The 25,591-nt window shown below is 45.8% G+C and overlaps 1 protein-coding gene across 4 annotated transcripts in view; it reads right to left on the bottom strand.

Annotated features, from left to right (window-relative positions):
* Bsk (mitogen-activated protein kinase dJNK) overlaps window positions 1–20,753 on the bottom strand; it is a 57,654-nt gene extending 36,901 nt beyond the window's left edge. For 3 of the 4 annotated variants that reach the window (XM_077680047.1, XM_077680034.1, XM_077680054.1), the window contains exons 1-3: window positions 20,566–20,753; window positions 13,579–13,773; window positions 96–225 (exon numbers count right to left, since the gene is read on the bottom strand). In XM_077680047.1, coding sequence (XP_077536173.1) covers window positions 96–225; window positions 13,579–13,694 — 246 coding nt within the window. In that variant the 5' untranslated portion in view covers window positions 13,695–13,773; window positions 20,566–20,753. Of the gene's footprint in view, window positions 1–95; window positions 226–13,578; window positions 13,774–20,396; window positions 20,529–20,565 lie in introns of those variants that run through there. The other variant, XM_077680040.1, reaches the window with a different exon arrangement.
* Between the last annotated feature and the right edge of the window lie 4,838 nt (window positions 20,754–25,591).

Consider the following 25,591-nt stretch of genomic DNA (forward strand, 5'->3'; position numbering starts at 1 on the left):
GCAAAGGGTAACCCTGTGATGCAGAAAACGCAGGCCAGTCTTGTCACCACTGCCACAACTGCACAAAAAAGAAAAGAACACAGCAAGGTACTCACGTTTTTGTGATTGACCAGCTTCATAAGCTTGAATTCACGGTATGCCCGTTTGGCGTGGGTCACATTTTGAAAAGGACGGCTGAGCTTCTTGATGGCCACATTCTGACCAGTCACCGAGTCATAGGCCGCACTGGAACGGCAATGCAGACACAGCCCAGGTCAGTTCTATGGCACAAAAAGCAGGCTCGGTTACAAAAGTATGCAAGTTAGCAAGACTCAATACTTTATGAACCCCCCGGACAAAAACAGTTCTTTAGTAACTGGGAATAGTGACCGTAATATTATTTTGAAAACTAACCATGTTACACGAGCAAAATTACAATGCAGTGTTTAACAAGCTACAGAAATAGACAAGCTACAATCTGAGAGATGCACCATGGTTAAGGGCCAACAATTAAGGTAGGCCGGATTCAGATTACGGGATTTAATGTGGCGAAGCTACACCTGGGAGATGGGCGCGCTGTAGTGGAGAGCTTCGGATTAATTATGACCACCTGGATATCTTCAACGTGCACCAAAATCTCCCAAGATGGGCATTTTTGCTTTTCACCTCCATCTGACAAGCAGCCATTGCAGCCAGGAGCGAATCCGAGTCCTAGGGCTCAGCAGCACAACGCCTTAGCCACTGAACCACTAATTTAGGCCACTCGGTGTTTTTAAACATACGCCAGAATCAGATGCTCATGGGTATCAGTTTTCTGCCCACATCACAAAAAGTGCTACTATGGTCAAGAAACAGGCTCTGCGATATCGTGGTCAGAAACAGTAGCAATGTGAATGTGAAATGACCAACTCAATGACAACACTGAGGTTTAAAACATCAGCAGATATTGCTCTCAACATTAAAAACATTACATAGGATACGTGCAACATATGCAACATGGAAAAATCACAATGGCACATGTGGCTTAATTGGCAACTCCCAGTTTCTTCGTAACATCACACCACCAGCTATGCACTCTTCTTTGAGTAATTGCGCGGTCATTTCGCAGCATGCAGTGTTTTTGACTTCATAACAATGGGGTGCTTATGTCCGTTGGTATGATAGATAATTAGCAGTAGCAATTTTAATACAAATAACATGAAGCCACTGCTTCTCGAAGCTACCCCAGCAGCCTCACCAGAGGTTTGGCAAAACCCCTCTGAAATGGATGGAGGTGGTGATGGTGATGTTTATTTAACAGGCAGACCTAGCCTTGTGTGGTATTCCAGCAATTATTTCCCCGATTTTAAGTCTCACACTTCTCTGCTTGGAAACACTCATCTGGAAAACGGAGGTCACATGCTAGTAAAAAAATTTAAATACTCCGATCCAATATCCAATTTCAAATATTCACAGAAGGTCAAGCTGTCACATACTGCGTGCAACAAAAATGCTCAGCAAGTAGGCTAAGAGAACCAAGAATCCGAAAAGTTCATGCACGATGAAAGTAATGCCTGCAAAGCATGACTACACAAAGCTTTTTTCTGCCAGTTATTATTCAATATTTGATTTAAACCACGTATACAGAACCAATAAACAAAAAAATGGTATGGTTAACCCATTATCAAGGGAGTTGATAAAGACCTACTGTGATTAGGAGCGTGACAAGTACTATGCGTAATTACCACTCTCCATCCAGCCACAAAATAGACCCATACTCATTGAAATCCACTGTTGGTGCACACTACAATAGGCGTGCAGTGTGGCTCTCCACGAGAGGTAGCGTTGGTGCAGGCGACACAGTGGGGGACAGATCTCCCGGCGTCATTTCATCGGGGCTATTAACATACAGACATTTCCCAAGTCTACAAGTTTCAATCCATTAAGAACTTATCTTTCCGCAAATTTCCGCAATACCCACCGTTATTGTTAGTCAGCATTGTTCAGCAAGACGAATCATGGTGTAGTCATCACCAGACGCCAGTGTAGCATACTTTATGTCAATGGATATAAGAATACCATACACACTCATGAATGAGGGGCCAGGGCGCACAGTGAGTGGGCCGTGCTCAAAGAATGCTTTGCTGAGACATGTAACACTCAGCAATTAACATCCACAGCATTCAGCCTTTCTGCACTTGCTGTCCAAAGCTCATATTCTACATAATCGCCACAGCATTCAAAACCTACAAACCATTGTTGCAGACAACTGCCCAGTGACACCAAAGCAGCGGAGCAGCCAACCTCGCTATCTGGCCGCCGTGCGTGCTGCAAGGACATGTGGCTGCAGTTTACAAAATAAGGCTGCCATTTCCATCCCATTTTCTAGTTTCTGATGCATGAACTCAGCACTGTGGCCTTGACGCAACAGCGCGAGGAAAAACAAGTGCAGTTTTGGTATGTTTGCTGCCCCTCTGACACATGGCCGGCATAGTGTTAAAAAAAAAGGCCACTACTGCAATTAACTGAAGGGCAACACGAAACTTTAGCCCAACAGGTGCCAAAGTGCAAATCTGAATGCCCTGCACATGCTTGGCACATTCAGTAAGATGACTAAGGCATGCGGCCAGCTGTGAAAAACGCCACGGCAAAGCAATAGCAGATGCCCGCCAAGGCTACAGCTTCCAGCACACCCATCATCATCATCTGTTCTGGCCGCACACGCCCAGTACTCCTACTAGTAAATGACAGACCGCAAAATACCAACGGCATATGACAAGCTGTGACGAATGCCACAGCGGAGTGACAAGAGGCATGAAACAGTCACAGGGTCAGCGCACATGTGATCACCTCTGCTGGTGCCTTGCACCGCGAGAGCCGTGAACTGAAAACTCAATAGTTAGGTGCAGACATTGCAGAACACCCCCAGGACTCATGTGTACCTTGGATAGCTTCATGCCCTAGAATTGGAACATATCTTACAAAAAATTATTCCTACATTAATAATCAGAGCTACTTACGCTGCGAACAGTACTCATGACCCCCTGTATAGTGTACCCTGCCGAGCGCTGTAAACACAATGAAAGCCTCACTCGCGTACTTTCAGCTCCCCACCCCCTTTTCAATCCGGTACAAATACAACCACTTGTACGGTATGTTTCACAAGGAGATTGCTCTCACACTATGAGCACAAAAAGTATGTGCGGCCCCTGAATAGGTCGTGCCGCTGCACCATAAAGTACCACCAACAGCCGCTCTGGTGTCAGCAGCTCACTAGGAACAGGCCTTCCCGACAAAGCTGCTACGGTTAAACAGACGGAGCTGCTATGATTAATCAAGCTGGTTTTCACAGAATAAGCAGGGAGGTTAATTTTAGGGACGTGCATGAAGACAAGGGTGCTATATGGCACAAGGGCATGCACGTATTCAATGACTGGGAACCACGTGGAAGCGTACGCTGTACAGTTGTGCATAGGGCTGCCATCTGTCCGGTTTTGGACCGGCCCGACCGGTTTTTTAAATAGCGGGCTGGTTGCCGGTCCATACTTAAAACCGGCCGTCATTGGCCAGTTTTTTGACCCTTGTGCTGTGATTATGTCCGTTTTGGCGTTTTATAAGCATCAATTCAACAACTAAGACGATAAATATGTGTCGAGAAGCTGCGCAAAGACACGCGTGCAGAGAAAATATGCGGGCGAGAGCGCTGCCTGAGATGGAGAGGGACCTAAGGGAGGAACAAAACAATGAAATGCTGCCGCCGCAGTCAGCAATTGTGGTTACTTTTCAGTGAAGCACATACAGAGCAATAACTAAGCTCTCAATCACTTTCAGTACAAAGGTTATGTTGATTCCTCTCTAAGAAAACGCTACAATAAATGGAACCACATATCAAAAACATCGCGTCTTTTTTCAACACAAATTAAACATTCTATATCCCCCCCCCCTTGGTGGGCCGGTTTTTTTTGGGGGGGGGGAAAGGTGGCAACCCTAGTTGAGCAGCCGCCAAACAAATGTGAAGTGGGAGTCTCATGCTGTTACATTGTAGGTCTGCAACCACCTACTTTTATTATCAACTGCCTTACACTTGTAAACTAGCATCAAAGATAAGTGCCCTTATGAATGCAATCTTGCCAATGAAAGAGTGTGCATTTGTTGTATAAAAAAGAGCTTCACAAATTGAGAGTTCAGCTGAATGTGATGCTCTCTGTGGGAGATATTTTCTGCCTGTGGGTACCAAATTGTGTCACACATTCTGTTCAGCACACTGTGCGTCGGTGACACTGATGGCAGTCAATAAAACCCAGGGCCAAACGAGCATGATGATCCCATGCTCCGTTACTCTCTTACCATTGGTAGTGGCACCCTGCCCGCAACCCGCTGTTGCTATCACCATCAACGCTCCCTACCTCTTCCTCAAAAACCCACAGCCAACCTTGTCGACAAATAAACAGACAACTTTGTGAGGTCCAGCTTACAAACGTGTTACAAATATGCAGTTCTTAATTAAAATATTCTTTTGCACATGCACTGATTGCTTCCACCACATATCACTGCAAGCAGGATGCATTCCCGCATTAACCATAAAGCAAGTAACTGCCTTTGTGGCCAAGCCTCTACAATCCCCATGAAAGTGGATTGGTCGTGCCCTGTGCCTGCCTCCTCCATAGCAGCATGCAGGGTGCACAAAGACACGTGCGCTAAGCTTGGGAGAACTAGCTGCATTAAGCTAAACTTTTTAAAAGCTTTAAAAATCATAGGACAAGATGCAAAAAAGGTGTGATGCCATTACAGCAAGTTCACGTTTAGATGCCTTTTTTTTAGTGAACAGCCCCATTGCCCAGTACAGAAGGCACCACGCTTAATAATACATCACCACTAAATTGTGGAAAACACTTCTGAGAGCAATGTCCCAAGTTCATTGGTGCAGGTGACACACGTGCTAATACTTGGCTGGCTGCAGGTGCTAGCATCGCTGGCACACAACAGGCCAGCTGAGAGGACAATTCCCTTTTGGTTTCCTGTGTTCCTCTATAATGCAGCTGCTTAATACCCATCTTCAGGCTCACTGCCAGGTGCTGCTCTATGAACAATGAAAGGTTCAGCACTGCTCACACTGATTCATGTTCTGGCTTCCTGTTAGCACCAGAAATTTCAATCCTAAGCTTGGAGGAAACGTGTTGATGTGCTTTTTTTCTAGCAAGCTCTTGTCACAAAGCTCAGTACTTTACATAAACCCTAGAACCTCAGTAACTTGTGTTTCAGGAAGCCCGGAAAAAGAATGTATGATACAGGAAAACATAAGCAATAATGCTCACAGATGCACTGAAGATGGCACAGAAACAGCTCCTCTGACACACAAAATTATTCAAGTTCGATTTCAGGCACTCAACAATGCAAAACCTACAAAACAGAGCTCACAAACTGCTGTCTAGCAATTACATACAGTGTGTTCAAAAAAGCCTGTTTTTCAGTGGTCGTAGCCGCAAACCACATTAACAGGGGCTTGTGATTTCCACCTCGTGCTAAAGATCAAATGTTCGACAATACCAGTTTCTTTCCAAGCAGTTGCAGCCCTTCATCACTACTTGCACACTTTTAAAAATCAAATACCTAAGCAAGGCAATGAAGGCAATGACTACCTCCTAAATGCTGGCGCTACGTGATTGCTTAATTTTTCATCCGTTTCTCTTTACTTCCTACATCGCGATCCAGACTGATAAGCAACACGGCACATATTCATGAAAGATGAGGTGGGCTACCATTTGCACCAAATCATCCCAGCCTATTGCACGTCTTTAGCAGACACACTGGCACTGTCAGTCGGCATTGCTGTCACTGCAGCGCCCAGTGACCCACTTCGCTTCAAATACTATAACCACCTTTGAGGAAATGCCCCATAGTGACACGTGAAAGAGTGTGGTTTGGGTTGGGAAATAACAGCAGAAACTGCACAGTCACAATTTTTAAACACAACAGTCTAGAAGACATACATAAGAAATGGGAAGCTAATACTATATTCCCATGCGCGCTAGACTGGACTGACAGCTTGGAGAGTAAGAGCTGAGAAAACGCACCTAACAGGAACATACCCGGTGAGGCGCAAACTAACAACTGTTTATTATCATGAGAAGGGGGCAGTTATTTATGAAGGACATAATTAACAGACACGACACTCACAGACACTCGAAAAAAATAATGAAGTGCAAGACGTGACAGGATATCTATTCCTCATTTATGAAACCTATTTCATGCGTCGAAAGCCGGATCGAAGGGGCACTAACACAATCTCTTTCTGCTCCTGACAACATTGCAAATGCTTCGAAGATATAGCGGGTAATATTGTCTTTGGAGCGGAACAAGATAGTTGTCCTCTCAAAATCTGGTAAACAACCCTTATCTCAACTCTTAACATGCACAGCCAAATTTTCGTTTACCACCAGTTGCACGCAAGCATTGTGATGTTTCCATAATCTGTCGTTGAGACAGTGGCCTGATTGTCCCACGTAAGACCTACCACAAGAGAGAGGGTGCTTGTATACAAGGCCCTCTGTGCAGTTGATGAACTTGCGCCTGTGCCGTGTGCCACATTCGAAATCTTTTTTCTTCTTCGGATATCAGTTTTGCCCACTCCCTTTAGTTTCAACGGAGCAAAAAACAACACCGGGATATTATGTTTGGTGTCCCATTTTTTTTAACTGGTGCGAAACCCTATAAATATAGTTCATGAGGTCGCTTTATAGGTCTTTCCTTACTCTTCTCAGGGCTGTTCGCATTTTTTACCTTTTTAGCACTTTTTCTGCCACCGATACAAGGAGATGTGTCAAGTAACCACCCTTTTTTAGCCTTGTGCATTGGCGATCTAGGCTGTCCCTCACTATGTGTGAGCACGATTTCTTGATTGCTTGCGTGATTCAGGAAGATACAATGCCACATTTTATCAGTTTGGTGTGCGAAGAGTCATCAGACAGCAGTCCCTTTTCCCCTCTCGTATGATAGGCCCAACATGTGTGGAATTCTTTTAGGAACAGGTCAAGAAATTGCAGGCACTTTTTCTCCTGGCTTTTCGTGTGTGAACTCTAGCCCCACGTGCAACCGACTGGACTGTTCCACGATTTTAGGGATGGCACTGTCAAGGTTTGTTCGTGAAGGCATGCTTACTAAAAAATCGTCAACGTAGTGGAAACATCTTGTTGCACCAAGTGGTGCCAAGTCCTCGAGGAGCTTCACATCCCCTTTTTGCCAAGTAAATGTCTGCTAGCACCGGCGATATGTATGAACCAATTGTGATCCCGTCTTGGTGGGAGTAGACAGTTCCTTCGAATTCAATGTACACTGACTGCACATAAATCCTTAGCAGGTCCAGGAAAGCAGGAACGCTAACACACATTTCATTCTGGAAGCTTCATTGCTCCATAAGCGAGTATGCAGTCCTTCACTTCCAATAAATGACTTTCTTGCGGAACACTGTAAAAGAGGTCTTTCACATCTACTGAAAAACAAGACACTGGGGGGCAATCGTCCAGAAAACTAGTGATGTCCTCGTAGTTGCGGATGAGGAAGGGGTTGCTCACATGTAGCTTGTTCAGGTGGTACGTATCGAGCTGTAGCCTGCTGCCACGTTGCCTTGTCTGACGATTACCCTGAAGGGTGCACCCTTCTTATGGCTTTTCAGAGTGAAGAAAGGGCGCAGGCACAATTCTTTGTGCATGAGTTCAACCTCTCAAGTCCTTCCTTCTCACAGAACTTCGCTGCTGAAGTGCGAACCACTTTTAAAGCTTTAAGGCTAAAAAAAGGGTGCTTACTTGACACATCTTGTATCGGTGGCAGAAAAAGTGCTAAAAAAGGTAAAAAACGCAAACAGCCCTGAGAAGAGTAAGGAAAGACCTATGAAGCGACCTCATGAACTATATTTTAGGGTTTCGCACCAGCTAAAAAAAGGTGGGTACCAAACATAATATCCCGGTGTTGTTTTTTGCCCCGTTGAAACTAAAGGGAGTGGGCAAAACTGCAAATCAGAAGAAGAAGAAAAAAGACTTCGAATGTGGCACACGGCACAGGCGCAAGTTCGTCAACTGCACAGAGGGCCTTGTATACAAGCACCCTCTCTCTTGCGGTAGGTCTTACGTGGGACAATCAGGCCACTGTCTCAACGACAGATTATGGAAACATCACAACGCTTGCGTGCAACTGGCGGTAAACGAAAATTTGGCCACGCATGTTAAGAGCTGAGATAAGGGTTGGTCACCAGATTTTGAGAGGACAACTATCTTGTTCCGCTCCAAAGACAAGAATACCCGCTAAATCTTCGAAGCATTCACAATGTTGTCAGGAGTAGATGGAGATTGTGTTAGTGCCCCTTCGATCCGGCTTTCGACGCGTGAAATAGGTTTCATAAATGAGGAATAGATATCCTGTCACGTCTTGCGTTTTATCATTTTTTTCGAGTGTGTTTTTTGTCCTTCGTATATAACTGCCCCCCTTCTCATGATAATAAACAGTACAGTTAGTTTGCGCCTCACCTCATCTCTTCCTGTGTATTTCCCAATGTTCGTCGTACGTTTTCGTGTCAGGCAGCGCACCTCTGTTCAAGATGTTAAAACACCACCTAGCCTACTTCCAGGCCTTCCTGTACCAATGAGACTCCACTATGCATAGCGTTAGTGCAGTGCAGTAAACAAGACACTAAGGAAGACAAACAAGACAAGCACTGACTCTAAACTAAGAATTTATTCAGCCTATTTATTCAGAATTTATTCAGCCCATTTATACATTCAGCAAATGGCACTTTGTACATGGGCCAGGCAAAACGAAACCAACAACAGTGATGCTACCGGCTTAGGCCGCTTTGGAGCAGCTTTTGGAGCAGGCAAAATTGCGTTTTGGAGCAGCAAAACCAGCTTTCGGAGCAGGTGTTGATAGAAGCAATTTTAAGACATGTATGGCATTCATGATAGATAATTGCTAAAAGCACACCCTTCAACGATATTAAAGAATTAAAACAACCCAGAACATGGATATTCTGTTCCCATTTTCATCAGCCTCCTGAAGAATGTCTGCATTGAATTTAGTGCACCGGCCTGCACAACAAAAAATTTAAAACACAAGCTCCCATTTTTACACAACAGCAGCACAACTATGGACAAACTAAAAATTGCTCGTCACAATGAACATGCTATGTAAAATCGAGCGCTATTGGAAGACTATCGTGGGAGCGCTGACTGATAGCATCAGTAGCGCCACGGCTTTGACTGCATAACTGAACATCACGCTCCTCCCCGTGTTGCACATGCATAGAGCCCCTCACTTTTTGCGGCGGAACATTTCAAATTCTGCGATTCTAGATAGGGGAATCTGCAAAATTCCGCGGCAACATTGAAAACGCATAAGGCTCATGTACAGTTCATTTTTTAGACACTTCAGACTCCTGACATGCTAGATTTCATTTAAAACTGACAGAAGCTGTTGTGGCTGAGCATCTGGTGATGCTTTGTGCTTTCTTCACCAAGAGAATTGCGCTTGTGAGACACGATGTCGCCATAGCGACTGAATTACTTTTCTGCGTAAACAGAGTTAATTGGCACCGACAGTTATTTAAGGGCAGTGGAAGAAAGTGTCGGAGTCAGGTTTTCCATCCCAGCCCAGAAAGCCAGGACATCAGAACCTTCACCTGGCTTTTCTTGTTTAGAAAGAAATGGCGCCAAGTCCCTGTCACTAGACTTGAGGCCTTGGGCAGACTTTAGGTAGACTTGCCATTCAGCAGCTAGGGCTAGGGATTCTTCCTCAAGTCCAGGAACGGCCCCAAACTCTGATCTCTTCTCTGAGAGACACCCAACTTGCAGGGGATCCAAGCACCTCACACTCTTGAAGAACTTCCAAGTGTCACAAGTATACTAGCGCCTTGCTAGGCGCTTTATTCATTGCACCCTTCATTTTGTTTGCAATCTGACGGGCCCTGTTGTGTGCGATGTGCTCTTTCTGTGGCTATGGCTAAGCCCCTAGATTCGGGTGGAGGCTGCGCCACCTAGCCACTTTTATTATTTGATAAGGTTGGAATATGCAGATACAAATTCATATTTTCAACAGTAAAAACATTGCAGACAAATAATAGAAACTATTTTGCCATTAGTAACAGAAAATACCACTTTTCCGCCACATTTCACCAAATCTATCGTTTTGGGGACGTAGTGCCACACTTTTAACGGGTTTTTTGGATTTCTGCGGGAAAACCTTAATTCCGCGATTTTTTGCGGAATCGCGGAATCGCAGAAAGCTAGGGGCTCTACACATGCATCACTATTGAGCAGCGTCAGCGCTGCCACCAAAAGGTCTAAAACGGCAAGCCACCGATAGCAGCGCTATTGTTTACAAAGGCAGCGGCAGCCATTTCTGGCAACCAACATGCAGCACCAGGCTGAATCGTGCCCCTTCACGACACGTTTGCCGCAAGCAACCAAAACGGCTCAGTTAATGACAAGGTAGGCCATTAAAACCCGAATAAAAAATTGCCTGTGACGCTGGTGCACCGCCATTGCAGCAATAATGAACGGCAAATCAGCCATCGCTTTTGACAATACCCCTGCTACATGGGCACTTGCAATGGCCATTAACGAAAACGGCAGTTGAATGCCCTAACAGCCCTGGGAACTGAACTATGGTGGCTGTGCTCACACGGCACTTCCCATGTTCAGTTCCGTTTGGATTCGCAACCGTTTTTTGTAACAGTACAGTGAGTTTGTGACAGCGCGCTCGCCTGCAGCGGGGACACGTTGCTGGGCACAGCCATCTTGCCCATCTGCCGACGGAACGGAGACCGGTGACCTCCGTTGGCGCGGTGATCGCCGTTGGCTTTCCAGCGACGCTCGCCCTGCCATGTAACTCTGCCTAACTGCCTTTAATTCCAACTGTCGTTCTCGTAACGGCCGTTAAGGTGCCCGTGTATAATAAGGGTTCAAGTCTGGGCAAAAGAACCGCTCCGTGCCTAAAGGCGGTCATGAAATGAGACCCCCATCGACCTGCAGTGGCACACATACAAGAAAAGCAAAATAAAAGTAAAATGTACAAATCTTTCAGCTTTGAAAACACCATCGACAAGGCCTGTCAACGGGCCTCGCACCCAGTTGTGCGCAGAAACTTCAGTTGACGTTTACATAGCAAAATGGGCAGGCGCCTCGTAGGCGTTGTGAAATCCCTCCCCCCTACCCCGAGACTATGCTAATTCCCTGCGAGGCCACATGCGGGCATTTCACGTTCAATTCCCACGTATGTGAATTCTATGCCTCTACGAACTCTACATGAAATCTTAGACGGGCGTCATCATATGCATGCCGTACTCGTGAAGCTCGGCAACAACGTCAGGAGTCGTGAAATTGCCGTACTCACTCGCTGGCGCGCGGCCCGAACTATCTCACCGTTTCCTGTCCTTGCATACTATTTTCTCCCCCCTGCACTCTGTAAATTCCCATCTGTTTACAGTAAAATCTCGATGATTGAATCTCGCGGGACTGCGAAAAATATTGGTATCATCCGAAATTCGTATGAACAACACAGACAAAAAAACTAAGCACTAAAACAAGTTTTCATTTATTTCTTTTCTTTTGCATGAAGAAATCCGTGACGTTTTTCTGCGTTTTTTTTAAACCTCCATGTCGCTGAGCGGTCCTTTCTGGACTTTCATCTCTCAATCGCGGTGCCCAAGCTCACTACAGGAGCATTTTTGCGCGCGATTCGTGCGCGTCTGCGTTGTGCATGCAATATTTTCACACTCGCGGCGGCCACTCGGTGACCGCGGTCAGAAAATCACGCGCGACGCGCGTGGCAGTGAGAAGAGCCTGACGGCTTGCGCCAATGTGAAGGCGTGCGCCTCATGACGGCAGTTACGAAGTGCTCGAGACAGCCGGCTGGCTCCACCGGGGATGTTTAGGCTTAGCACCCCGACAGATATTTCACGGGTGCTTTCACTGGCACCGCGGATGATGTTTTGTAGCACCGTTTTCGCTCACATTATTAGCTCATTTACCGCACAAAAAACTTTGTGTGTGCTTTGAGCGGCATTTTAAAGAGCGGTTAGAAGCGGTCTTTTGAGCGCCCCGCACCACTTCGCGGCCGAAACAGCCTCCATGTTGCCACGACCGGCCGCGCCCCGCGCAGCGTCCGAGTGGTTTCGTGGCGGCGTCAGTGTGCCTGTGGAGTGTGCGGCGCGTTTTCGCGAGAAGAAAACAACAGCCCGGCCGTTCCTGAAGAAAGAGCGACAAAGAGGGCAGAGAGCCCGACCGTTGCCATAGCTTGCTCACTCGGCAGTCGGGCGCCTCGCCGACTCGTTCGTATCATCCGCGGGGCACTGCAGGTCTGTTCGTAATAGCCGAAATTTTTCCCATTTCAAACAATGCAATTTCGCCGGAACTTATCAGAAATTCGTATCATCGAGATTCCGCTATAACTACAACTCCTGCGTCCTCATCTCTTGCCTACTTTTCTTCCAGCACAACTCCGCCAGCACCCGGTCGACGCGTACGCTGACAGGGCGCGTTGGCGAGCGAGTACAGCAATTGCACGATGCCTGACGATGTTGCCGAACTTCACGAGTACGGCACGCATATCACGGCGCATATCGCGGCCCGAAGACGGCGAGGCGGACGGTCGCGACGGTGGCAGCCGGTCTCGCGAGCGTAATAGGTGCGAAGTGTACTGCACGGAATTAACAGTCTCGGGTAAGGGGGGGGGGGGGGGGGGGAGAGAGAGAGAGGGTTTTCACAACGCCTACGAGGCGCCAGCCACAAAACGCATCATCGCCGTTATCGCAACAAGGGCCAGTTTGCCTTGGCTTGGCTCGGATTGCGTCCTGAAAACAGGTGCACCGCGATGTCGCTTTCAATGGGGAACCTCAAGTAGTTAGTTTCGTTTCTGAAAGTCGGCGTACACCCTTCGGCGCAGGTTGGGCGCAGAATCGCCAAATTTAAAGGAAATGTAGCAGGATGTAGCAGCAAGAGCACTTGGGCGCAGTTTGGCGCAATTGGCGCAGCGGTAGCATCACTGCAGAATGCATGAATTGGCAAGCCCTCCTTAGCCCTCAGTACAGCAGAAAGGCGATAAAACCCCATGCGTTGCTTATCAGATCATGCCTTTTATCTGCTAAACATTTTTATTGACTGTTTCTATGTTAATTTCTTTTTTCCTTGCCCAAGCGCAGAGTGCTCTTGGCTGAATGTAGAGACAGACAGACTTGATGAACAAATGGTTAGTCAGCCCTCATCCTGCTTGTCTTCCTTAGTGTCTTGTGTATTGTAGTGCATTTACACTATGAATACGTACCAATTAGCCAGCTAGCCACTTTATTTCTACTATACATCTCCTACAGATGTACATAGTGACATCTACTTCACATCACAAAAAAGGACAGCTGATGCACAGACTATAAATGATAATGTCACCAGACATGTTTGCTTGAAGTCATTATTAAGTACAAGATAACCTTCTCATCAGGGCACAATGGAAATTAGTCCAAATTTACAGTGCCCATAATACACTGCCACAATGACAACACCTAGCAACTGCCTCAGTTATGAGTAGTCAATGCCTCTGCTAACCGCATCCCCCAACAGGAACAAATGCAAAAAAACTCACCAGACTATGCCCTGGGCTCCGGAGCCGATGGACTTGAGGTTCTGGTACCTCCGCAGGATGGTAAACTTTGTGTCAACCACTTCGAAAGTGTAAAACAGGCTCGAATGCTTGGACATGGCGCACAAAGGGCAGCCAAAGATCAGACCCTCCTACCGCCACCAACCCAGTGCCATGACTGCAACCCAGGGAGGTCCCCTGCGAGCCACAAGACGCCACCACTGCACAGGCGGCTTTGGGAAAGGGCAGCAACGGCGAAAATCATTTCTCAAATGTTAAAGCTGCTTGGGACAAAAGTCAGCTTGGGACATTTCACACAGGCATTTTTTTGTACACGAAAGTAAAAACCAGAACCATTGAGTTCAAACCATGCCACCCTACAAACACTGCTTATCTGTTTAACTGAACTAGAATTATGCTACCTGGGGTTGCTGAAGTGCACCCAAACTTCCATGCACAAGAATTTTCGTATTTACAAAAAACTAAGAAACTTGTGCTTGTCAACCAAGTACCTATACCTCTTGGGGGTATTCTTGGGGGTATACTTGGGGGGTCGGCTCATTCGGCATTCTGTCACTGTTCGACCGACTCTGCTCAGTTATCCTGTGACGACCTCACTCACATCCCAAAAGAATGGGAAGGAAATGGGACAGGGAAATGCCAGTTTTACTTATTTCAAATCAAATAAAGTGTCATCAAGCAAAAGCCAAAAAAGGTACAATCGGCATCTCTCAGCTCAGACAAAAGAATGGGCAACTGAGTGTTGATGTGATGCAAGTATTAGCATTCCGCTGGCTGTGACAGATTTGAGCTGACAAACTGCCGCCTCCCTCCCACAGCCCCACCACCCTTTTCACTATTAAGGCCAAATTGACAACCTACCATGGACAGATGGTTAGATACATCTACTATGTTATTGGAAATGCTCTTTGCCGTAACACCACTGGTACTGGTAACACCACTTTAGCATTGGGGGCTGAGAGCCTCTTGGGGGTATTCACATAGCCAACACAACTCCATTACTCCCAACGTTAGACTAGCTTATATTTAATAAGTGTTGATAACTAAGCTTATTGGCAGCAGCACCTGTCGCAACCACCACACTAACCAGCCCCAGTGATGCCAGAGGATAAGAGCAAGAAAGTGGCACAAGAGTCTCCAATGTTTAATCTGATTTCCTAAATACGTTTAATTGTAACCCCTACCAAGCTATAAAGGTGAAAATTTGGAATTATGTAGTAATAATGAAGCTACACTGCCAAATTACACCCCCCTCTTTTAGGTCAAAATGTCTTACCAACAAGGTATACCACAAGGAAACCTACTTTTTCTCCCCTGCAATTTCCAAATCCTTTTTTTATCCCATTATTCCAGTGGTAATCACATTCAAATTTGATTGCCGACATGTCACGAACGGTGACAGGCACTAGCTTGTCACGGCTTCCCCTGACAGACTTCGAAATAAATGTGCTTCAGAAATGCCTCACTCCTCACAATAAATCCTACGCACACCACTTTTAGCTACAAATTTCACATCTACGCCACATTAACGGGCCCCAAAACCCTCGAGTAGGGCTATTTTAGTGCCGGTGAAATACAGCTGCGCCGATCAAAGGGCAATTACTATGACTGCCCCAGATACAGAATGAGCGGACAATTGGATTGTGCACAAGTAGTAAAACTGGGCAAGAGCAATACTCCGCCATTTCTCTTCAGACACTCAGCTTTTTCAGTGATCAAACTGTTTTCCTCTACAAACTTCACTGGGATGCCAAGCAACAAAGCTGGACCTTAAAATAATTGCAATAAAATTCCCCTGCCTCATCCATACACAATGCAGGGTGCTTGTGATAGTTTCTAGCCAAATGGCACGTGAATCTCAATCTACAGGCTCCGTAACACATTTTTGGGCGAAACGGTTCGCAGGTATACATGAAAGTTTGGCAAAGTACCCTGCCCTCTGAGATCCCCGTCTTTGTCGTGGTTAACCTAAACCTTCACTTACTGCTATAGGCCCGAAATCCACCATTCGAAACTTCTACCATGTGCCAATTTCCTGCACGGAGCGCCACTTTCCACTGATGGTCAATTAATGCCCAGCAAAAGTCGCGCATATAACTGGCCAAAGCTAAAAATCAACCCCCAACATGAATACCTGAAATATGAATTAAAGTGATGACAGCCACTGAAAACAAACAGGTTAGTAAAATAAAATGCTGTCTGTAAGTGTTCACACAAGATTATAAATGTATATTATAGATATTGCAAAGCACCTTAAATATTTTCCTTCCTGTTGTGCTTTCAGGACTGTTTCATCGTGCTAGAACAGTGCTGCCAAAATGACATCCATAGCCATAAAGCATTAGAATCCCGCTTTATACTCAACATCATCGCAATGTTTTCATGTAAGACATTGCAAATTTGCCTTCACTGTAACTCAAATTTGTAAGTGCAGTACTGAAAGGCATTGAAAACATTAAAAAAGATCAACCGCACTTCACAAATGCATGCTGTTGACAAACCATTCGGTAGAAACTCTGACTCCAATAACGAACTTCTTTCAAATCTTGTAGAAGGAACTGTGAAAATATAAATCCTGTTCCAGTCTATAGGGACACGTAAGTGTGACAACAAGCTGGCTTGTATCAAAAGATCCCTGCATTGAAAATGTAAGTATACCACTCACAGCAGTGGTGGTGCATTTGCAAAAGCATGAAAACGGGCATCGCCAGCTCCTACAATCCCCACCCTCCTCTTTCGGCTAACAAATTGTGAATGATGAAATGGGATTTGTGGAGCTTGTTTGAACTTTTTTTTTTTTTTTTCAACCAGGAGTTACACGAAAACATCATTAGCAGAAAGGACGGGAGGAACAGACTGGCCACCGTGGCATTCCTGTTCATTCTTTCTACACCTCCTCCAGGTGGAAGCACCACGCAAGCTTGGGTCGGCTCATTCGGCATTCTGTCACTGTTCGACCGACTCTGCTCAGTTATCCTGTGACGACCTCACTCACATCCCAAAAGAATGGGAAGGAAATGGGACAGGGAAATGCCAGTTTTACTTATTTCAAATCAAATAAAGTGTCATCAAGCAAAAGCCAAAAAAGGTACAATCGGCATCTCTCAGCTCAGACAAAAGAATGGGCAACTGAGTGTTGATGTGATGCAAGTATTAGCATTCCGCTGGCTGTGACAGATTTGAGCTGACAAACTGCCGCCTCCCTCCCACAGCCCCACCACCCTTTTCACTATTAAGGCCAAATTGACAACCTACCATGGACAGATGGTTAGATACATCTACTATGTTATTGGAAATGCTCTTTGCCGTAACACCACTGGTACTGGTAACACCACTTTAGCATTCAGAATACAAGTCTGATCTACTATGTTATTGGAAGTGCTCTTTGCAGTAACACCACTGGTACTGGTAACACCACTTTAGCATTCAGAATACAAGTCTGATCTACTATGTTATTGGAAATGCTCTTTGCAGTAACACCACTGGTACTGGTAACACCACTTTAGCATTCAGAATACAAGTCTGAATGCTAAATATAGGGCTTCAAGACCCTCAGCAGCTGCTACGCTATGAAGTGCACCTAAGGAAGGGATTTAAACTGAGCCACCGGAAATTCATCAGCCTGTGTTTAATTTCATGCACAGGTAGTTATTAACTTCGCCTTAAAATATGGTTGCGGACATACAGTCAAAGGTCTCAAGTCAGATTTCATGGGAAGTAGTGTTGTTGGCCCTAAGCCAATTCACATGAAAGACAGTGCTTTGTTGTTCTCATTAAAAGCCATCATAACTATAAAGGTTCCATCTAATTAGAAAGTAGCCGACAGTTTTTTTGGACTCCGAAAATTCGGACTTGCTGGATATTCAGGACTTTCCCTCGGAACCACCAGTTGTGCCACAGGAGTAATGTATATTCTGGACAAAATAAAGCCATAAGTTTGATTTTTAGGACAAAATTTGCCGTGGCAGAGCCACGGTGCGACTCCAGGACGACGCCATTTTGAATCCTAAGCAACCTGGCTAGCTTTGATATGATGGAGATTGGCTTGACTCCCGCTGGGGTAAACTTTCATCTTGGAGGCCATAATTTTGTATGCAGTTTGTGGCGGAAGCAATCTTGAAAGCAGGAAACGCGTCATACGGGGCCAGTTTTTTTTTAGACCACTTTTTGTTATGCACCAGGTGGCCCTGACTTATAAGCAACATCACCAGCAGGTTTGTACTGAACCCTTTGAGACTTCTTCAGTCCTGTTTAAATTAAATGAAGTTCGGTTTTGCGCCTCATAGATTTTTCAGACTGCTCTTTATTTGGACTATTTTTCGTTCCCTGCCAGGTCCAAGAAATCGGTCGGCTACTGTATCATTGTTTTTTTCATTGTGCAATTCTCTCTACAAAACTCATAAGAAAAAATAAGTCAAATTGATAGGCTGCTATTAGCCCCCCCAAACCTTCATCCAAGCTGAAAGCAGAATTTTACTGGCTATAACCGTGGAAGGACCACTTTTTTTTTTTCTGGTTCATTTTCCACAGCCACCCTACCCTGCTGCCAGTGCAAGAAAATTCACTCTCCCACTTCAGGCACGACAGTTACAAGGATGCACTAGGTGAGCATTCTATACTGGATAAACTACCAGCAAAACAAGTGAAAAACACGTGGAGCAAGCCCAAAAACCCATTCACTTGCTTTGGTCTCTCACCAGCTCCGATGGGTCTGCCACATGATGAATGCCAAATGTTCACCTCAAAAAATATAATTGCTTCAACATAATGGCCAGATTTGATACAGTAAGGTTGCATACAGTAAGGTTACATAAACGAAATAACAGAAAACTTGAATGTCCCCAGTGATGGGTAGTGAAAGACTCGCCTAACTGCAGGATGCAACGTATAGCAGATCTACTAATGCCATGGCACAAACCTGCACACAACTTGTCACACCAAAAAAGCTATGCCAGCTGTAGAACTTTCCAGGTAAAACAGTTTCTGGCACAGACAATGCAGGAAAATTTTTTGCTGCTTTCTCTGCGCCATTTAAAAAAAAAAAAGAAAACATCCTTGGCAATGGTGGAAAATATAACTCATTACAACAACACACTACAGGCCGACATTGTGGATTCAGATCGGGAACACCATAGTTACCCTTATAAAATTAGTTATACCCGTGCCACACGCACATGAAAAACGACATTAAGTGTATAAGGCCTTTTAAGATACCGAATGACATTACTTGGGCGGGCCGTGCTACACGCAAAAATGCAAAAGCATTAAATGCGTTAGGCATGATGGCGATAATGACAAAAAGTAGAAATGCACTCATATTTTAGAAGCTTTTTAACTTAGAGAAAAATGTCTTACAAGGGTTAAAAATGTTTTTTGTAATGGTGAGCCGTTTCTAAAAGTGGCTTCAGAAGCTGTCGTCGCCTGCCAGTGGTAGCCAAATCCGAAAAATTCAAAACGACGAGTAACAACACGATGTTTTGCCCTTTGCCGCTGTTTTAGTGAACTTCGTCTTCTTGAGAACTTTGCCACCAAGAGAGCACAAAAAATCGTCTTATTTCGAAGTTCAGCTACGTTTTCGCGTCAACACTTTGGTGCTGAGAGTATCGTTGGTTTCATTTGGTGCTCATCGCATTCGAGAGTAGGCAGATTTAAGGCGTTCGTGAAGGCGAATGAGTTGTGCGGAACTCCTTAAACAAAAAATGACATTAGAGCGAATGGCATAATAATTTTGCGTTTAGCAGCGAATTAATGGCATTAAAACTTAAGGCATTGCACATAATGTCATTTTTCGTGTAAGTGTGGCACGGATATTAATATAATTTGAAAGCCACACCATATTTTAGTTTACGAACAAAATCTGTATTTGTATGATTCCTGCTGCTTTGCTGCTTACCACTGAGGCTTTTCTTTCCCCTAGTATTACCTTGCGGCACACAGCATTCAAGACGAGGATAGTAAATAGTGACATGAACAATTTGCGACCACAATTTTAACAATCGGCAGCTTCGTTTTCTTGCACACCATAACGCGTCGCTAAAACGCGGCCTCAAGTTCATAAACACTCGCGTGTTAGATACTAAGGATACATCGCTAGTGAACGACTCAGAAGTCTGTCAGCGCGACTTCAAACCTCAATTACGCCAGGGCTTTGAGATTTTATAACGCGAACTTCCGCGCCAACTGCACACCGAAGACAGTGACTACGATCGATAAGCTCAGAAATAAAATTTACTCATAGCTGACTCAAATTAAGGTTCCAAATAAAACTCCTGAATACTCTGCTCTAAAATACTACAAGAAAATGCAGTTTTTTTTTTTCTCAAGAAAATGCAGTCAAATGGCCGCCTCGTACGCGACAACTAGAGTTGTCCGCTTCTGTGAAATTGTCCTACGTTATCCACGAAATCGCATTTAAAATCATACACTTTACGTCGCATTTCTTTCCCTGCGTAATTACGGTTGAAGAAAGCCCACCACGGACAGCAATTGCCGCGAATGCGATCAGATCAGTTACCGTATCAAGCACTCGGCCACTGGTAATAAGGGGCCGGATCGACAGCGCTTCGTATATACACGCTACTGTGTTAAATACGGCTCCGTAAAATAAATAAATCCGGATATTAGGCCTAATATATGGATTATGGTCCGCACCGGCTACGGTACCATGACCCACGGTGACACCACGCAGGTCTCGTTCGCACTTCGCCCATTTGCGGACACGAACACATCAAAGAAAATATTGTCACCATCGCTACCCTATACAACAAAAAGCAGTCCGATCGAGGGTCACAAATATCTACCTCAGTTTAGGGCCTCTAACTGGGTCCATCAAAGACGATATCTTTCAGCACTTCTCTCAAACGGCGATCAGAAACACCGTCGCACTAGGCCTAAAACACTGCACGGACGCATTGAATGGGACAGTGCCGTGTTTTGGATCCGGCATCCTATTCCGTACGGACCGCATACCTCGTTGTGATCCTTGTGAATCCGGGCTAATGACTTCAGCCCGGGTTTTCAGGTACGAAGGACGCCGCTTGAATGCCTAGTGGAAAATCAGAATTATACTTATTGCACTTCGCCCCGCAAAAGAGGTTTCTGTCAAATTTTTCGAAGAAACCACACAGTACAATGGCGCCATAAGCACTTTTGCTTGACGTCACACGGTTATGCGGAGGAGCGGCACCCAACAAAAATACCAGCCAATCCCGTTCGCAGTTTTGGTTTCGGCTTGTAGTCCGCCAGCCAGAATGCGGTTTTACTACGGTCCCGTAGTTTTACTACGTGCGCCAATGCGCGATTCGTATAAATCGCTTAAAGGCATTTAAACGGCATCCCGTGCGTCAAGAATAATTATTTTTTAAGGAAAGCTTTCAGAAATACGGCATGTAGTAACTTCGTAAATAAAAGGGAATAAATGTGAATGCGCCTAATTCTACCGAAAAGAATTAGAAAACTTCGTGAGACTGTACAAGTAAGAACTAACTAAAACGCGGTGTTGTCAACGTTTTTCAAGGAAAATAAACAAATGAAGCTGCTGTAACCATAACCCCCTCTGCGCCGACGTTGATTCGAACTGGTCACCCTGGCAGGCGCGGTTGTATTTGTCATTATGGCTTATACCAAGCCCCAAACATCTTTACCCCTGCAACATTATGCGAAATCTGGAAAGCAAAACAATGATGTCAAAAATTGCCGCAGCGTATACGTAGCCTGCAGAATTTCTCGAAAGCCGACTGCGTGCCTGCCAACGTTTTTAGATTTTAGCCTGCATACAGTTGCTATTTTAATTTCGTCGCAAAACCGACTCAGCCTTAGAACACCTTTGTTTAAAATAGCTTTAGCACGGGGTTTTATTCCGCAGAATAATAACAATCATTAAGCAACTGGGCGGAATTCACCAAACCGCACAGTTCCTATTCCGCGTCAGCAACCATGACACTATTAGTTTAAAATTATCCTCACAGAGGGCGCCACCACCCTGTTCAAACTAGGGTGCCTGGATGTTCCTCCTCGCCGCCCCTCCGTGACGGGTGGAGACAACTGCGTCGTCTGCTACGGAAGCCGCCATGTTGAGCCCCGCCGCTGGGGCAGCGCGCTGCAAGCACGGGGATGTCCTATCGGATTCTTATATGCACACGCATTCCGTGGCCACAAACCACTTCCAGAGGGAAGGAGAACTTATTTGTGGGCTTGTTTGTACGTCTTAACAGTGAAAACACTGCGCTAGCTAAGTCGACAAGATGAAATAGCGGGAGAAACACGGCACACAGAGGCGCATCCGCGCCTACCGCCTATACGTGCGTCTCCTACTTTTTTGTTTTGTGAACTTAAGTCAGCGCAATGTCTCTACACTTTTAAATGTAACACGCATAATAATGCATCACTGAGGCTCGCTTCTTGATCGTTAGTTTTGGTGTTAAATCTCATCTGCGAAAAAGTTGCGTCTTATATAAGTGCGTTCGACCGGCAATGTATTGTGAAAAGACTTCGCGGGAGAGGTATATGTTACATGAATTGCCCTGTTCTTCCACTAAGTCTGTCTGATTTCGCAGTTAACTGATATTAATCATGAGCCTTCTTTGCCGAAAATCATAGCCGCAAAAAGCATACCTTGTATATGCAAGATAATGCGCAAATGGCGAAGCGAGGGCACTCAGTTGTTGTAGTAGTGTATGTAGTTGTTTCTCCAAGGGGAAAACAAAAGCTAAAAGTGAATGAACGAAATAGCAGAGGCTTATCTAAAGCACCGCAGTTAACACATAAAGAAAAAATCTGCCAAGAAGCCCCAAATGTATAGCGCTTTGTAACTGAAGAAAAATGCCTAATCGGCGAAGCCATTTAATAGGTACAGGAAATAGTGGCGCAGCATGCTGATGTTAATTTTGGGTGAGGCGGTGGACCTTAGAGCTGTGAACAGGCCGAAATTTCTAGGCCCGGCCCGACGCGCCCCGATAGAGACACGGCCCGGGCCCGGCCCGGGCCCGAGAAATTCATAAAAATTGAGCCCGGCCTGAGCCCGACGAATATTTAAAATCTGAGCGCGAGCCCGGCCCGAGCCCGCCAGAGTGTTGTTAAATATCATCCATAGTCCGACAGGATATTAACATGAACTTGAAGATGTTTGTTGTTAACCTAAAAAGCGTAAGCACAAAGCGAATACGACTGTCTAAGATTTAAATTTCCTTTCAACTTGGACCGAACTTTGTACAACTTATCCTCACTTAGAAGCTTTTTTTTTTCGGTAGCCGTGTAACTTCATTTGCCAGCCTTCGAAATCAAGGCACACCCGAGGATACCTTAAATGGTTCCGAGTAAGGTGATTTTTTTTATTATTGTAATTCTTCAACAGATATTGCACCTTGCGTTCTTCCATTCCTTGCTGAAATTTTTGTCTTTCCCTCTAGTTACGTTGGCAACATGATTTTATCTGCGCTTCAGTTCTTTCTTGCCTTTAGTCATGGCTCTAAAGAAATTATTGCGCGAAATAATTATGGGCTCTGCTTAGAAAATTGGTTCTTCAAACTCTGCACACACTGCAAAATTCAGGCCACGTTTGTTCTGTTTGTTTTAGTTTGAAAAGGGTTTGTTTTAGTTTGAAAAGGAGAGCAAATACAATCATGTTGTAGTCGGTGGCTGGAGTGTCCTCGTTTCCTGGCCCGCTCTCTCCCACTAATCTGATGGTTTGATTGATTGTAGGGTTTAACGCGCCGACGCAACGCAGGCGATGAGGTGCGCCGTAGTGGAGGGCTCCGGATTAATTGTGACCACCTGGGGATCTAACGCGCGCCGAAATATCGTACACACGGGCGTTTCTGCTTTTCGCTTCCATCAGAAAAGCGGCCGCCGCGGCCGGGAATGGAACCCGCGACCTCGTGCTCAGCAGCAGGAACTAAGCTGGTGGGACCCAGACGTTTCTTTTATTGATGTGAAGGCTTTCTAAGTGCAATCGTTTTTTTATCATATCTTTTAACGGCGCGGTAGTGAAGCACTTCCTTTTTTTTTGTTTTCACTTTACCGGAAATATCAAAAAACTTTCTCTTGCCAACAATTTAGAATTTGCTGCACAGGATAGCCGTGCCTCAGGAACTGCCCGGGCCGGATCGGACCGGCCCGGCGCGACAAAATTTTTGGTTCAAGCCCGAGTCCGGCCCGGGCCCGAAATATTGCATGCTACCCGGCCCGAGCCCGGCCCGCGGGTCGGGCCGAGCTCGGGCTTTCGGGCCGGCCCGGGCCCGTGCACAGCTCTAGTGGACCTGGGAACTTGCAAGAAAACTATCAGAAAAAAGAAAAATCGATTCACAATTAAAAGTAAAAGGATTGGGGATCATTTGGTAAAAAGTTAAAACAAACAAACACAACCAAACAAAGCGAGAAGTCATGAAATATAATTCAAGGGAACTGATTACAACAGAAAGTCTCCCAGTTTGCTACACACCGCCACATCTCGTTATAATACTCAAAATGATGCAATGAAATCCCAAAAGTACGTGTCTGGTTCAGCACCTTCACTTGATCAATTAAAAATATTGCACAAGATACCACCACAGAAACATTCGCCAACCATTCCTGCAGTGGTTTGTGCACAGAGGCACGCAGCAACCAGGCATTTTGAGCCGCTAATCGCGGCCAGACAGTTACAGCACGTCGGCCGCTGCACAATTCGGCGGTTCCGCCGCAGTAGCGGGGATGGTCATGGCGGTCGGCGGCTCCGAAAACCGGTCGAGGCGGCGAGGGACCCTGCAAAGAATGTCTCCACCCTTCACGGAGGGGCGGGCGAGGAGGAACATCCAGGCACCCTAGTTCAAACTTCGCCGTAAGCATAGAGTTATCAGTTATGGCTAGAGTCACTAAATAAGGTCACTAAACCGTATATAGTGACACTAGTTATGGCCACTGATCTCCGCTAGAGTTGCTGGATGGCGCTTCGAGCTCTGCGGCGCGCGGCCAGCGCGGCGGCGCAGCCGCCGGAAGTTCGAGCGCTCGTCCCAGCATAGCGCATGCTACGTGTGGGCTGGTTTCGCGCGCATTCCGCCAAAAATGCCTGCTTGTTGCGCCGTCAACTGCACAAGCAGACCAGAAAAATCGTCTGAGAAGACGTTCCACTTGTAAGTATTACAATATTCTGTACGACATGCGTGATACGCAGCGAAACGCAAATGTCATATCAGTGTCATTTTTTAAGCTGTGGCTCTTGTTACGCAGATTCCCTCGCTCTAAGCCGGATTTATACCGGCGTTGGGTGGCAAACTTAAGAAGGGACAAATGGACTCCATCCCCAGGCAGCAGGCTCTGCAGTGATCTTCACTGACAACTGTTTTGACAACGGGCGCACGAACTCGGCTACAGCCTGACGCCGTGCCCACGTTGTTTTCTTTCCCGAAGCATACATGGCTTGGCATTTTGGTATGGACGATGCTATATGTACTACTTAGTGGAGCCCCACCGGATATACGATGATGATTAGTGGCTTTCCCTTTGAATCGGGGCGTCGGTTGTCAGCAACCCACTTGCCTGTTTTATTACGTTTACTTGCCCTACTCCCAAGCTAACCTATAGATTTGCTTCCTCCCTCCCATCTCTCCCTCTTTTCTGTTTTAAACTCATCGCCCCCACCCCCCTTTTTAAAGCGAAGCTTTTTACCTCTACCCCCCAAGGGTTCTTTCGCGACTGTTGGTGTCCCCAGAAAACTCCAGCGAACAAATAAAAGAATGCACTGGCATCGCCGGGAATCGAACCCGGAACTAACAGGCTAACAAAGCGAGAGCCCGTTGTCTTACCGATTTAGCTACGAGGCCACGCGAAGACGGGGAAGACGGGTGGTGTACTCACCAAGCACATCTACGGGTTTACCCCCTGCGTTCTCGCTGAATGCCACGCGAAAGCGTCACGCGACCACTCACGCCCATCTAGCGGCCCTGTGCACACCTTGCTCATGTGCTAAGAGTTACAAAAATTAAAGGAAGCTCACACCAATGCATGGCATCTCACTTCT

This window comes from Haemaphysalis longicornis, unplaced genomic scaffold (genome assembly GCF_048455015.1).
Source record: "Haemaphysalis longicornis isolate Haplotype H1 unplaced genomic scaffold, Haemaphysalis longicornis Haplotype H1 scaffold_1, whole genome shotgun sequence".
Classification (NCBI taxonomy): domain Eukaryota; kingdom Metazoa; phylum Arthropoda; class Arachnida; order Ixodida; family Ixodidae; genus Haemaphysalis; species Haemaphysalis longicornis.